We start from the raw sequence: 14,913 nt of genomic DNA on the forward strand, positions 1-14,913 counted from the left end.
ACTGTGTCGCCTGCCGCCGGATCCGCCCGGAGAGGACGGGAGAGAGCCGCTGCCGGCCTCCCGCTTGTGCCCGTCACCAGATCCGCACGGGGAGGGTGGGGGAGAGCCACCACCGGAGCCCGCGACCTCAAGCACTACTAAGTAAATTTAAAACGACCTATATTTGAAATCAAAATCGGAGCGTCAGCAAGTAGAATTGCTCGGTTATTCCGTCCACGATTTAATTCTTCTAAGTAAATTTTGAAAAAAGTGACGGCCATAGCATAATTTTAATTTTAATTTTAATTTTATAAAATTTCAGTGACAACTAACCAATAAGATAATAAAAATAAATATCACTTTAAAAGCCACCATTTACCTAGTGTTTTCACTTTGGACGGAGTAAACTTACCTTGTTTAACTTCAGACCACATGATTCCCTTCTAAAGCATATGAACACTCTTGATTACGTCAACTCCTACTTATCAATAAACACCCACAGCTATATGTAAGACCATCTCTTTGGCATATAATAAGTTGGATGCAAATGTATAAAAAAAGTTGAGGATGGTTCAAAGTGTCACAATGATAAAAAATACCCGGTTCTAATGAAAAGTTGGTTAAAAGGACGGTCCAAAACGAAACCTCGGTAATAAAAGATGATCTAACGTAAAATTTATTATAATAAATATGTGGTTCAAAGTGAATTTTACTCTAATAATAATAATGATATGTTTCTAATATGATAGAATTTTGTAATGGTATATTAGGGCCCAAAAAAAAAAAAACGGGTGCCGCTGATTGAGGCTTAACGAAAGGACCACCCGGTTTACGAGAAGGATACACACAGCTTCTCCGGTTCTCCCTCCCCTCTGCTTCCGTTCCCTTGGGTTGGGTTGTGTTGCTCCCTCTGCTGCATTAATTGCTCCCCTTCCCCTATCCCCTCCTCCTCCTCCTCATCGCCTTCTTCTTCTACCTCGCGTCGACTCCTCCTCCTCCCGCTTAGCCGCCGAGATTTCCTCACCACTTTGTCCTCTTACCCCGCCACCACCGCCGCCTATATATACGCGCCCATCCCTGCGTCCTTGCACTTGCGCACCCACAGTGGTTGTTTTCTTGGATGGTTGCCGCTGCGCCCTGACCTCACCTCCCTCTCCCCCATGGATTACTCCGCCATGCCTTCTCCTTCTCCTTCTTCTTCTGCCGCTGCGGCGGCGGCGGCGGCGTCGGGGTGCTGCCTCGACAGGCTGTGGAGGGCGTGCGGGGGCTGCGGCGCCGCCGCCGCCTCCGCCGCCGGGTGGACGGTCTGCGCGCTGCTCACCTGCGTCTTCGCCGTCGGTACATCCCCCTCTCTCGCCCGCGGCCTCCTCCTTCCCATTGCTTGTCGCGCGAGTGCAATCTTGGGGTGGGGTGATTTTTATTTGATTTTTTAGATGTTTGCCTCCTCGGATTCTTGCTTCATGGGAGTCTATTGGTCCTACTAAGTTCTTGGATTGATTCGGTGGGTGGTGTGTTCCTGGAATATGTTGTGATTCATGGTGGGAATTAATCGAATCACCATAGGTTCTGTTCACTCTTGCCGCCCTCGGAGACTCTGTAGTTGATAGTGTGTTCTTTGGCTCTCCTTGCTTTACGACTTTTACACGTTGTGGTGTGGTAGGCTGCTGCTTGCTCAAATTGGGAACAATTCAATCCCGCAAGCAAAAATTTTGGAGGTTCTTTGCCACTTCCGTCTCAGGATTTAGTATATACTTCACTCAGACGCTTCTACCTTTTTCTTTTATTCCCCCCTTTCTTCTCTAGGTTTTATGGGCTTCATGGTTCATCAGTTTCTTCTATTTTGTTTGTTCCATTGTTTTTGTATCTTTCCTTCTTGCAAGTTTTAGTTCACAGAATTTTTGGGTTTTCCAATAAAGAGTAGGTGCATATTAGTCAGCAATTTTTTTATGAAAGCTCTCATTGGTGTTTTCATCTCTTCTGTTGAATGCAGTGGGCTCATTAGTTGGAGTCTTCATCGGCGCGTTCATGGGGATGTCCACGGAAAGCGGCATGCTACGAGGCGCAGGCGTCGGGGTGGTCTCCGGCGCGGTCTTCTCCATCGAGGCCGTCGAATCGTGCATCGAAATCTGGAGATCAAGTGAATCAGGAAAATACAGCATTATCTTCGTGGTGAGTGTGCAAGAATCCAAGACCCAACCTTCCCTTTTTACTTTTGTGTGTTGAGAAAGGTGAGAGATCATTTTCACACAACTACTCTAGCGTGTGCATACATCACTTTGATGTAAGCTTGACATTTGCATGTGAGAAAAATATGTGCTTTACTACTAATAATTGCCGAGAAATGAAGAAAGCAAGGAAATTTTACTCGTAAGTCGTAAAGCAAATGTTTTGGACTTTATTATCTATAGTATGTCACAATTTCTTGTGTGCGCAAATACAATAGCAGCAGGTGATGAGTGTAGTTGATTTTTATTTGCTCTGATGTACTCTGTCGGTTGTTTCAGCTTGACATCATCTCTAGCCTCTTCAGTGGAAGGATTGTGTGGGAGAAGGTCAGCCCAGCACTGCAGCGCGCGGTGCAGAGTCAGGTATGCAGCTCTTCCTTTGAGCTTTCATAATGTTCGATCGAGTAAGAAACCATTACTCTCTTATGGCTCAAATAATAGTTTGCACTGCTAGCTATTTCAGTTTTTAGGGGGTTAGATGGTTTTAATGTATGAAAAGAAAATATTTTTAAGTATGGAAATGATTTTAGGGGAGAATGATGCCCCATACTGCAACAGGAAGACCTCTATAGCAACTAGAATATCAAGAATAGCATTTTAATGCTAAAGACATCAACCCCTAGAGACATCTAATGGCTTCCTGTGGACATGTGACAGAAAGCATTACTCCATCCCATATATAATGTATGGATGGTCAAGTAGTACTTGGGAACACTGAGAGTACAACTAATATAGGGTTGTGTAACCTGGCCTGGTAGGAACCTTGTTAAAAGCGTTCGGAATTTTGAAACTGAATTATCCAATAAAGGTAACAAGACACGGAACCATAACTTAAAACATATATTAAAAGGTGTTATGCATGAATTTTAATGCTGTAAGTAAGTATGGTGTAATTTTTTAAAAAAAAAATGAAAACAAAAAACTTAATACATATACTATTTCCGTCCATAAAAGAGCGTATTTTTTGCTATGAACCTGGATTTATGAATGAATACAACCTCCCAACATCCAAGGCCTACACATAAGGTTTTTTTTTATTGGACCAGGTGGTGTTTCCTTCTGTCCACATACCCTTGTCAGATTTTATAGGGCAGGATATTTATCCATTATATGCAAAACTCAATTGCCGGAAGCAACAACTTTTTAGGCATGATAAGCATATAATTGCATTTCGTTGATTTAACTTTGCAAGGTTCTATGCGATTGCAACAGGGTCTATGTATAATTCTAAGTCTGATTCATTATTCTCTCTAATGCAGATGAGTCTACTGAGTACACCATTCATTGACAACAATGACCTTTTTGAAACCGGAAATACAGGAGGCATGTCAAGAGATCTAATTAACAGAATCCCAAAGACCACATTCAGCGCTGCAACCAATCCTGATCAGGAAACTGATAACTGTTGTGCAGTTTGCCTTCAGGTTAGTGTGAACCTAGAATGCTGCATTCTAACCACAGATGCTAAACAGATTAGTTTCTTGTACTGACGCACCATAACTTCTGATTGCCAGGATTTTGGAGCATCGCAATTTGTTCGGGTCCTGCCTCATTGCCAGCACACGTTCCACGCACGATGCATCGACAACTGGCTTTTCAGGCACGCATCATGCCCGCTATGCAGGGCTGGTGTGCATATAGACCATATACATATGTAAAATAGAACTCGCAGCGCACCTGGTGTATTTTCAGGCGAATACCCGTGCCCGCGGTCCGTATCATAAGTATAGTCTTGTACACATAGGAGGCCTTTTTTTCTTCCCAGTCTTTGTGTGGAGCTATGTTCCAGCCGCACGTTTTTTTGTTACAGCAATAACAAGTTATGTACTAATATACATTCTGAAAAAAAGAACTAAACTAACAGTCTCTGAATTATGGCTGTGTACTGGAGCCTCAAGAACTCTGGTGTGTGCATTCTGAGAATGAACTAACAATCTCTCTGAATTTGATCTGTTTTTCTTTGCTGTTAGCTGCTGACAATGACTGGCTTTAGGTAATTGTTTGCTACTTTGCAACTGCTGCAAGGACGGGCAAAGAGTCAATTGCAGTGCAATTGCAGAAGGTTGGTGTTCATGGCCGAAACTCTAGCTATTGTCTGTTTCCTAATAGAGCATTACGTTTCAAATCAGCTACTACCGCATCATTAAATTAATCTTGAGATTTAGATGGTCAAAAGCTTCACCATGAAGAAGCCGAGAAAGGAGATGGAAAAATCTGAGGCTGACAGCACAGTCCTGTCACGTTGGATGACACATGAAAGAAATGGAACACCTTTGCTGGGGGCTGAAACTGAAGCTTTGTGTGCCACCCTTTCACTGTCATGTTTATAAGAGAAAGTGACGTGCCTTCTTACATACAGAAAAAAACGAAATCGAAAGATGCAAAGCATGACATAAAACTGATTGACACAAGATGCTAGCTACAACCATTAATCAAGTTTTTAATAAGCATGGATGTGGCAACATTTTCATTTTTTTTTATGGAGAAGTTTATGGCTACACACCTACAAACTGTGTGTATAATCAGCTAGCTAACCACTTGTGCGGTTCTGCCTCCTGTGGATGATCAAAGAAAATCATATAGTTCTACTAGAATAGGAAAGTCTAGTATTTCTCATACATGGTAGAGTGTACGTATGTTGTGAGCACTTACATTTGTACCATGTTTTACAAAAAATATAGAAAAATATTTATTCCTTAACTTGGTACCGTGCCGGATCCATTCCCATTGCTTGTTTGATTGTGGTTTTGCCACAGGGTGTCTATGTAGAATCAAAGACGTGCCTTGGAACAAAAATTTAGGAATAGAAAAAAGACACAGATGTTATTATAGGAAAAATGCAATAAAATTAGGGTAATATGTTCATTTGTTAGAGAAGGGAGAGAAAAATAAAGGTGTATTAGGATTTTCAAAGGACATTGGAAACATGGGGGTAGACATTTTTTTTGCTTGAATTCTGCCAAAATGTGAAAAAGAATTCCCCTATACTATGAAATTCTTAAGGAATCATGCAAATCAAATGAGGCATGGTGGGATTATTCCTATGAATTAGAATTCCTCTATTTCTTTTCCCTTTGGAACACATGGTTTTGAATTTTAACGTTGTTCTTAATTCAATATTTATCCATTTAAAATCTCCGTTCAAATTCGACTTGCGGTTGGAATAACAACAAAAAATGAAGAACACAAATCGGAACAAACTTTGAGTTCAAAAACATGGCGCAACGTTCTCCATTCCACACCCAAAAAAGAAAAAAAAAACATCTTTCCAAATTTATGTTCCTCACGCAATTTCTCGGTTTAAACTTACTCTCCCTTTCCCTAATCCCTCTCTTGTGCCCAAAGAGGCCCAAAGGCCACACAGCCCAAAGCCTACATGACAACACGAGGCCCACGCAACCGCGCGTTGGTGGGTTCGGCCCAACACGTCACGCATCTGGGCTTTCCTTCCTCCTCCTCCCAGCCACAGGCAGCTGACGTCACGGACGCATCTCCCCACCACACCACACGCCATCTCCTCCCTCCGCCGCGGCGACGTCGAGGGAATCGGGGCGGGGCCGGAGCTAGCTAGTTCGCCGCCGGCGAGACGCGTGTGCCATGGTGGCAGCGGCGGGGACGATGGAGCTGGAGATCCTGGGGATCAACTTCGGGTGCGTCCTCGCGGCGCTCGCGGACGCCAAGATCCCGGAGAAGGACTGCCTGCTCCCGCTCGCCTCCAAGCTGCTCGGCTACGCCATCGTCGCCGCCTCCACCACCGTCAAGCTCCCTCAGGTTTTTCTCCCATCCTCTCCCCCACCACACACACACAATTCGCCATATGCGCCCAACGATGAGATGTGATGAGATGAGATGCGTGCGCTTGCTTGTGGCGTACTGATCTGTGTGCTCGACAGGTGAATTTCGTGCTGGGTTGGAGGAGAATTAGCGATAGGTGGATTTTGTGCTGGGTGAGAGGAGAATTAGCGTGGCGTGTGAGATTTTGCACAAAAAAACGCTGCGGTTTCTAGTAGCTTGGGCTGTGATCTTGGCGCGGCGTGGCAAAAAGAACGGAGGAATCGACCAGTCGCCAGTGGAGTTCTTTGTTTGTTTGTTGGATAGCTGTGGGGGGTGGGGGTGGTGGTGATCCTCGTGGTGCTCGTGTGCAGTGCAGGGCATGAATTCTAGCAATGTTTTCTTCCCCATGAGAAATATTAAGCCCTCCTTGCTCAATAATGGCCTGCAATTCTCACTTCTCAACCCCTCCTTTCAATCTACAGTCTGATTGGTGAGCATGGCTTTCGGGCTCTCCGTGCTCTGCTCTGGCACTGGCGTTAGCACATCGCAATCTTGGCCAATCAATCGAACAGCATGTCGCAGAAAGCCCTCGCCTACAGTGGTAAAACTATCGAGGAAACCTTTGTCCTTGATAGTTTGTTTCTCGCAAATGCCTGATGCAAGAACCCAGTCACCACCAATGCGACAACGTTTGGGGGCCTTGCGGATGAGCAATAGGATGAGGCCAGCCACTGGGACATATGTGGGAATCATGTGCAGGAGCTCAGGGCGCATACTTTCGGTTCCTTTGGATTCCAAAATTCCATCCAAGGAATGCCTGCTTCGTTTGATGTCTAAGATCCTCGGCTACCATGTCGTTGCTGCATCCGCTATTGGCAAGCTCCCTCAGGTGCCTGTATCTAGGGTCATCACTAACAAACTAGTTTGCTATGTGTGCATGAGTTTGCCTCTTCTCATTGTGGTGCAATTATGCATGTATAATTAGGTCCAGCAGCTTATGATCGTAGCTGTATTTTTGTGCCAATTTTTGGAAAGGAATTAACAAATAAAAACATGTTATTTCTGTTTGTTAAATTGCTACGGTTCACATGATTCTTGCTTTGTTTTGTGTAATACATGGACAGTTGAAATGTCACTGGATGCAATTATGCTTAGGGGAAATTGGGTTGCTATTTTGCTCAAATTGTTAAGTGGAAGAACTTGCAGAATTTACTTATTGGCTTGGATTGTTAGTGTCAATGAGGGGAACTAGGGAAGGGTAGTGCGTGATCTGACTACTTGAGAATGTGTGCTGACTGATAGTAGCCTAGCAAAATCTGTAACATGTATTGATCAATCAGTGAAGTTAGAGAATGGTGCATTATAGGAATATGCTATGATCATTCTTTAAATAGCATGTAGTGGTATCTGTAGTGGGCCTAGTGGCAAAGTGTTCCTTTTACAGAGAATAAGGTAGAACAGAGATGTCTCAGGTGCAACAAGCCCAGTTATGTACGCAAAACTATGGACTCACTCGATCAACGTATATTGAAAATAAGGCTTCCAATATAAAGAAGTCTGATGAAATCATTTATGATATAAAGAAACGTTGAAACTTTATACATAATAAATTTATACAATCTTCAGCCACCCATGAAGATGTTGGATAGAATCATACCGTTCACATGTCTCAAAGCCAGGGGCGGATTTGAGATTTTGGGGGGGGGGGGTGATGAGCCATAAGACTGAACAACCAATATCAATAGCAAAGGAGGTCAAATAGTCACTGTCAATAACAATCAATGCGTAAACTAGTCCTTTAAAAAAATCTTGAATTTTAGCTCTTTAATAATACCATTGATAGTTTGGAACTAATCTTTGTTGCTAAATCCCTTTAATGTAAACTATTGAATAATCTCGCAAATAAGTATCTTTGAAAAAGATGAGAAATCACAAACTAATTTTGTAGATCATGTTTCTTGCTAGTGTTTTTTAGACTTGCTAACTAACTAAACTGATAATAATTCCAAGCTACACAAATAAACTAGATAATTACCTATCTTATATAGAGTAAAAACTGGGGGTGTGGTGGTGTTGGTGTTCGGATAGGATGGTGTTGGCCCCCTCTGGCACCCCCCACAGCTGCGCCACCACTCAAAGCTACGAGAAACAGTTCAATATAATAGATATATGGAGTATGCCATGAATGTATCATATGAATACCTGAAATATGTTTGCCTTGTGTAGGGAAGCACCACGACACAACATATACCATAGTGAGTGGTTAAGGGTTGGTTTGGTTCCTTGCCTTAACCAAACAGTAGGAAAAATAAATGATTTTAAGATTTTTTTTTCCCCTCTTAAGCAAAATCCTTCTTGCATTATAGGATAACCTTTCATTTTTTATGTTTTTGACATAACTACAAATTTCTTGTTGCAGATATTAAAGATTTTGAAGCACGGAAGTGTAAGAGGACTTAGTGTAGCATCCTTTGAGCTTGAGGTTGTCGGCTACACAATTGCTCTAGCATATTGTATTCATAAAGGACTGCCATTTTCTGCGTATGGGGAACTAGCTTTTCTGTTAATCCAAGGTTTGTGTTTCACCTAATGTCCAAATGGACTGCATATTGATATCTGAACTTCCTTTTACGTGACGAAAGCTGATTTATTTAACGTCTGTCTGGTATGCAGCAATTATTTTGGTTGCAATCATTTACTATTACTCCCCACCAATGGGAACCAAGACATGGATGAAAGCTTTACTGTATCCTTCAGTTTATCTGTTTATTTTTAATTATTCTTTGGGTGCTGACAACAACGATGCCCTAATCCTCATGGAAACATCGAAAAGATCCACAGAATGTTATGAGAATCTTTCTACTTCTGACCTGCTTTTCCTGAACAGTGCTTGTCTAGATATTGCGGACTGGCTCCAACAGTATTGGGTGGGAAAATTGACCCTGCTCTTTTTGAAGTCCTCTATGTAAGTTATAAATGAAAGATTATTTTGTGTAGCACTTGATATATTCGTATATGCTTGTCTTTTGATTGTGTGTAATATATTTTGCAGGCTTCTCAGCATGCTATCTTCTTCTTTGCTAGGCTTCCACAGATATGGAAGAATTTTATGGTTCGTTGTTAGATTTCTGTACATCTAGCTATATTAGGTTTATCTTTTCATGGAAAGTTGCTGTAACTAGGTGTACTAAATAGTAAAATGGTAACCTTAAATTTAAATGAATCTTATGGTCTGGACCTTAGAATAAATAATTTGGGATTGACTAGTATGACAATGAACTTTTCATCTATCAGTCAGCATTTTGTACCAATTTTGTGAGTGGAGGCTTCTAACAAGTCGTTTGACAATTTGCATGTACAAACTTTCTGACCTGTTGCTACGATACGCAGAACAAGGGCACTGGCGAGCTGAGCTTTCTGACCTGTTTCATGAACTTTGCTGGTTCCATAGGTAAGCTTAAGTACATGCCAGATTAGTTACCAAGGCATTACTTTTTTACTTCACAATCCATTTTATTCTCTTCTTTGTTTGAAATTAAGTAGTATAAGCACAAAGTAGTCAAATGTTCTGAATACTGAATAGGGAGCATGGCTTGAAATAATCACATCCTTATTCGGCTGAGTAGATCCTTCTGTGCAGCCAGTATACCTGTCCTGTGTTATACTTTTTCCTTTTATATGATGTGTTTAAAGCTAGCTAAACTTTATCTGATATTCTGTTGCAGTAAGAGTGTTCACCAGCATCCAGGAGAAGACTCCCTTAAGTGGTATCCTTTTAGTTCTGATTACATACATTCTTAAGGATCCTATTTTTCTACTTTCTTCCAAGTGTGCATATTATTATATAGGTGCATTGCATATTGCCGACAAATTTCTTTCTTTACCCTAATACATGATAGTTTCAGAATTTCTTTAATGAAAAAAAGAGCCTATAGAATCATCCTACTTGTCAGTTCATTCTATTAAAATCCTCCATAGTTCAGTTGATCTGAAAAAACCGCTCAACTTGAACATGCTTTTCTCAAAGAATACGGTACTGTCAGTGTAACATTGATACTTGTCAATTTGCTGCCTTGCTGGTATTGTACATCAGCAAAAGAGTTTTCCATAAATATTTGCCTACTTGCTACTCCCTCCGTTTTTTAATAGATGACGCCGTTGACTTTTTCTCACATATTTGACCATTCGTCTTATTCAAAAATTTTATGCAATCGTATAAGATATAAATCACACTTAAAGTACTATGAGTGATAAAACAACTCATAACAAAATAAATTATAATTACGTAAATTTTTTGAATAAGACGAATGGTCAAACATGTGAGAAAAAGTCAACAGCGTCATCTATTAGAAAACGGAGGTAGTAATATTTTGTACCCTTAACTCCTTGAAAGTGATACTGGGATCTGCAATTGGCATTGTGATGAATGGTACGCTCTTGGGTCAGATAGTGTTGTACCAGAAGCCTGCTCCAAAGAAAGAGAAGAAGAGAGATTGAGCACAACTGCACAACACAAGAAAAGGCAGAATGTTCATCTCTGTGTCCATCTTCAGACAAGCAAAAGGCTCCAGTGTATGAATTTCTTGCAGAGTCGTGTGATGATGAAAAACGATGGGCACCATATACAGACTAGATATGGATATCTTGCGTACTTAGTTTTAGCATTTAGAAGTGTCATGACTGATGTTAGATTATTGTTAGATTGCTGTACTGTGCAAGCTACTGACAGTGGAAAAACTGTTCTCTTAACTCTATGTTTGAGACTATTTTTTTATCGTCTGTTTATTTTTCAGGCATAAATATTGTAAGCACGGGGCTACATACAAAATCCAGAAAGTTGTTTCTCAATCACCGCACCCAATTATCTTCTTTTTTTAATGTGCCAAATAAAGTCTCCTAATTCTTCAGTTTGCAACTGGCTGTTAGCATGAATTTCCACTCATGGAGATTTTTCATTAAAAGAAAGGTGAGAGTAAGGGCACTGATTCTGATGGATCTTGCCATTCATATTTTAATGGGTAAGAAAATTGAATGGGCTTTTCTTATCACATATAGCAAAAATCTATATGTATAAACACTTCATCCAAGCTGTTTGGAACGCCCAATTCCCGCAAAAATATTTACTGTATAGTTTGGAGCACAGATTATACCATCCATAGCACAAGCCATAAGTATTATAATAGCATACAAGACCTGGACATAAACAGCCCTCATAACAAAGAGATTGGCTTCTGTCCATAACAATTCTAAGCTTTATTACATGCTAACAATCGAGTGGCGTCACCGATACTTCAGTGACTCAAGCACCGTACAAGGGAAATAACATCTGTACGGTAGCAGTGAGCTTGTCATCACCTAAAATCATTCTGACGTGCCTACTAAGCACTTTATACTAATTTATGGGGAAACCATGTTCCTCTGATCGTGTCACAAGAGGACAGAGTGTGTATATCACATGGTAAAATCGAGCCTCTGGAAGCTCGAGGATGCGTTGGAAAGGTTTCCTGAGGTCCACCTCATCAGCATCTCCAGAGCGACCTTCGGTTGATCCATTGGTACCATGTGGCCAGCATCGTGGACCTGTTCACAAAATCTCTCTACTAAGTTTGGCAGTGCGTCCAAATTTCTTTCTTTTGAAAAAGATAATGAGTGCAAATCGCTACAAGTCTCTGGTTTATAATTTTGTTGCTATGTTTTAATGCATTTCTATAAGCAATGTAATCATGTATGCCTGCATGTGTTTTTGTCCAGTATTATAAAGGGATTTTCAGTACGGATTGTAGAACTGACCTTCAAGAAACTCAAAGGTCCATAGCTTTTCAGAATACCGGCTTCTTTTCCATCAACTGTGAAAGGTTCCTCAGATGAGGACACAAAAGCCTCCTTTCCAGACCATTCCATAGAATTCACCCATCTTGAGTTTCCTGCTCAAATCAAGAAATTGATTATGCATACACATTGGCAGAGAACAGCTAGAATTAGGAGAACCAAATACAGACAAAATTTAGGAAAGTACAGTCTAATCTGGTACTAGGTTGTTATGTTTTGAGACGGAAGGAGTACATTGTTAATATACCTTGCCATTCTAAACAATAAAAGGTTTATCATCGTTTCTTATTAGACTAATAGACAGCCTACAATGGGCCAAATGTGTTGTTACAACATGTTTTCCACATTGTACTTCCATAAAAAAATAATAAATGCGGAGAATGAAGATCGTGAAATTTCTTAATGTATCTGTTTCACAGAACCCATTCACAGAGGAGCGCAAGTGACATTGTACAGTGGGATTTGATGTCACAACCTGTGACACAACAGATAAACTACAGCACAGGGTTCTCCATACTTGCCATCTCTACTCTCTGTCTCTAAATATAGGTCCCCATGGGATCCATGCAGTCAATCTTTCAGAACTTTGAAAATTAATTTAATATATGTAAAAGCATATAATGACTAGATGGAAATATTGCCATTGGGCCACCCAGCAAAATGCTTCTTAACAAAGTAAACTTTACTACTTTTGCTGTTATATTACAGGAAAACAACTCATATACAAAAGGCTTGCATATTGCAGACTACAAGTCAAAAAAACATTGATATTATGGATGTATGAAGGAAGTAGCAAGATACTCACCTAACCAGTTGCATATGAGATCATACTCTCCAGCATAAATCAACACTTTGATGTCATTCTCAAGGAGTTCAGGGATTCCAACTTCAAGGTTCCTCATCCAATCTAGCAGCATGGCCTGATATACAGTTGGGCTGCATGATACAAACTGTATGTCTCCAACACCTAGGCTCTCTCTGACTGATTTCAATTGGAGAAACTTCTCCATATTAGAGAGGTCATAGCATAGGCTCCCCACACATGGCTTCCTGATGTCATAATACTGCCAGGAAGCGATGAACACAGATTAGGTTGTTTAACATGGAAACAAAGAATTAGTTATGTAGTTAACCCTACATTTTTCTTCCCAATTATTGTCTCGATGGAAGAGAATATTAGATTGCAGACAACATATGCGCCAAGGCAAGATATAGTGCCAGAGGTACCTACATCATAAAACAGAAAGCGAGATTGATATACATGTTATAAGGAATCAGAAGTAGCCTTGGAGCTTTTTGAATAAAATGGGAAAAAAAATAACATTGTCATAACAAAACATACAGGCAAAAATACTAACTACATTTCTGAACAACGCTTCAGGTTATGTTTTACTGTGCAAGGCCAAGAGGCTATGTTAGTAAAAATGGGGGAGATTTTTAACAAGGAAACCATGACTTACCACAGAGCTTGATAGCAAGTTCACAAGTTGGAACAATTTTGTTAATCCTGTTAAACTGTGATTTTGTAATTAACCCCATATCCAATGAGTAATCAGTGTATGCCTTGTATTGTATTGCTGGATCCGTTAACCCATTGCCAATAGCAAAACCCTGGAAAATCACGAAAGAGAGGTTTTCACCATGACTGTAATCACATATAGGGCAGAACCATTAAGATACTTCCAGAAAGAGAGAAAAACAAAACCTTCAAATTGATGTGAATGCCCTCACTGTTCTTGTTCCCCTTGTACACTCGACTTGCAAAGGCAGGAATATAGTGTCCAGCATACGATTCCCCAGTAATATAGAAATCATTTTTAGCAAAATTCGGGTGCTCAGTGAAGAAGGCCTGTCAACATGATGGAAAGAAAAGTTTAAGGAGCTTACTTTATGAAAGAGAAATTAAAAAGGCAGTTTTCCATATAGTTCATTGCTATGTAGTTTGCCTCATTTTCTTGCCTATTTATATCCTCACAACACAAATAAACGGATACTGCTATTTCTGGTTCAAACAGGTGAGTAGTGCCTTGTCGATGTCCTACAAGCTACAACTTTGCTATATATAACAAAACAAATTTAGTAATTCAATGCACGAAGATGATATATAATGATGCATGTGTACAGTGAACATTCCACCTAGGAATGCATCATGTTATAGTAATAAGAGTTCCTACCTGAAGAAAGGCATACAGGTCGTTGCTAACACCAGCTTCATCGTGACGGGTGTCGCGCGGATTGGAGCTGTAGCTGAACCCAGTACCCGTGGGCTGATCAACATATATCAGATTCGACTCCTGCAATTGAAAAATTTTACACAATGATCTCAACAATCAACAAAACAAATGGCATATTGTAACAATATAGCAAAATTACCACTAGCTTATGATTGATTATCAGAAGGTTTGGTGTACCTGATCCCAGCCAAAGTCGTTCCAGACGAGAGACATGTTGTCGGCGATGTGGAACGGCCCGTTCTCGTAGAAGAGCGCGAGCTCGCTGCTGCAGCCGGGGCCCCCCGTCAGCCAGATCACCACGGGGTCGTCCTCCCCCTTGCTCCCCCTCGACTCGAAGAAGAAGTAGAACAGCCTGCGAGCGCGAGTCAGCCGCAGTTGAGGAAACCGAGCTCGTCGGAGGAGGGATGAGATGAGATGAGGTCACCTTGCGTCGTGGGTGTTGGGGAGGCGGTAGTACCCGGCGTGGTGGCCGAGGTCTTCAGCCGACGAGCCGCCGCTCTTCCCGGTGGCCATGGAGGCGAGGTGGATGGGCCTCTCGACTAGGGTTCCGGCGGGGACGTCGCCATCACCGCGGCTGGAGGGGGAGGGGGAGGCGTCGCGCGGGTGGAGGTTGAGGGCGCGGATGAGGCCGACGGCGGCGGAGCGGGGGAGCTGCCCGGCGGGGACGGGGAGGTCCGAGGCGGTGGGGAGGCGGAGGAAGGGGCTCCCGTCCTCCGGCGAGGCCGCGGCGGCGGCGGCGGCGGCGCCGACGAGGAGGAAGGTGAGGAGGAGGGAGTGAGACTGACGGGTGGGCCCCATGGCTGATAATCCCGGGGAGCGAGCGAACCAACCGAGGGGAGTGAGAGAAACTGATGAGAGAAGCTTTTGGAGGC

General features: G+C 41.9%; 3 protein-coding genes across 4 annotated transcripts; 2 read left to right on the forward strand and 1 right to left on the reverse strand.

Moving 5' to 3' along the window:
* The first annotated feature begins 937 nt into the window (after nt 1–937).
* LOC4343224 (NEP1-interacting protein 2) lies at nt 938–4,079 on the forward strand. The gene is made up of 5 exons (XM_015789521.3): nt 938–1,317; nt 1,970–2,148; nt 2,484–2,567; nt 3,464–3,628; nt 3,719–4,079. The coding sequence occupies exons 1-5, from the start codon at nt 1,140–1,142 to the stop codon at nt 3,860–3,862; spliced, it is 750 nt and encodes a 249-aa protein (XP_015645007.1). The 5' UTR covers nt 938–1,139; the 3' UTR covers nt 3,863–4,079.
* Nucleotides 4,080–5,679: 1,600 nt separating this feature from the next.
* LOC4343225 (mannose-P-dolichol utilization defect 1 protein homolog 2) lies at nt 5,680–10,826 on the forward strand. Of its 2 annotated transcripts, none has more exons than XM_015791594.3 (8): nt 5,680–5,975; nt 8,398–8,551; nt 8,652–8,724; nt 8,877–8,943; nt 9,031–9,090; nt 9,369–9,429; nt 9,704–9,745; nt 10,372–10,826. In XM_015791594.3, exons 1-8 carry the CDS (start codon nt 5,802–5,804, stop codon nt 10,473–10,475), a joined length of 735 nt encoding a protein of 244 aa, XP_015647080.1. In that variant the 5' UTR covers nt 5,680–5,801; the 3' UTR covers nt 10,476–10,826. The 2 variants fall into 2 exon arrangements, with proteins under 2 accessions (XP_015647080.1, XP_066168455.1); XM_066312358.1 differs by lacking the exon at nt 5,680–5,975 and adding an exon at nt 6,402–6,867.
* Nucleotides 10,827–11,069: 243 nt separating this feature from the next.
* On the reverse strand, nt 11,070–14,894 carry LOC4343226 (serine carboxypeptidase-like). The gene is made up of 9 exons (NM_001403059.1): nt 14,466–14,894; nt 14,219–14,393; nt 13,982–14,101; nt 13,513–13,656; nt 13,268–13,418; nt 12,946–13,034; nt 12,613–12,871; nt 11,769–11,902; nt 11,070–11,558 (listed from the first exon to the last, which is right to left on the reverse strand). Exons 1-9 carry the CDS (start codon nt 14,837–14,839, stop codon nt 11,430–11,432), a joined length of 1,575 nt encoding a protein of 524 aa, NP_001389988.1. The 5' UTR covers nt 14,840–14,894; the 3' UTR covers nt 11,070–11,429.
* Between the last annotated feature and the right edge of the window lie 19 nt (nt 14,895–14,913).

The sequence above is a fragment of the Oryza sativa genome, chromosome 7, assembly GCF_034140825.1.
Source record: "Oryza sativa Japonica Group chromosome 7, ASM3414082v1".
In the NCBI taxonomy this organism is placed as follows: Eukaryota; Viridiplantae; Streptophyta; class Magnoliopsida; order Poales; family Poaceae; genus Oryza; species Oryza sativa.

Bases quoted from the DNA above. Each gene is read 5' to 3' on its own strand.
- LOC4343224 (XM_015789521.3), top strand. From the start codon at position 1,140: ATGGATTACTCCGCCATGCCTTCTCCTTCTCCTTCTTCTTCTGCCGCT. The intron at 1,318-1,969 runs GTACATCCCCCT...TGTTGAATGCAG, and splicing joins CACCTGCGTCTTCGCCGTCG to TGGGCTCATTAGTTGGAGTC. The intron at 3,629-3,718 runs GTTAGTGTGAAC...TCTGATTGCCAG, and splicing joins GTTGTGCAGTTTGCCTTCAG to GATTTTGGAGCATCGCAATT.
- LOC4343225 (XM_066312358.1), top strand. From the start codon at position 6,475: ATGGCTTTCGGGCTCTCCGTGCTCTGCTCTGGCACTGGCGTTAGCACA. The intron at 8,944-9,030 runs GTAAGTTATAAA...TATATTTTGCAG, and splicing joins CTCTTTTTGAAGTCCTCTAT to GCTTCTCAGCATGCTATCTT. The intron at 9,746-10,371 runs GTATCCTTTTAG...ACTCCTTGAAAG, and splicing joins GGAGAAGACTCCCTTAAGTG to TGATACTGGGATCTGCAATT.
- LOC4343226 (NM_001403059.1), bottom strand. From the start codon at position 14,839: ATGGGGCCCACCCGTCAGTCTCACTCCCTCCTCCTCACCTTCCTCCTC. The intron at 13,419-13,512 runs GTTTTGTTTTTC...GTGATTTTCCAG, and splicing joins GCATTCACATCAATTTGAAG to GGTTTTGCTATTGGCAATGG. The intron at 12,872-12,945 runs GTAGGGTTAACT...GCTTCCTGGCAG, and splicing joins CAATAATTGGGAAGAAAAAT to TATTATGACATCAGGAAGCC.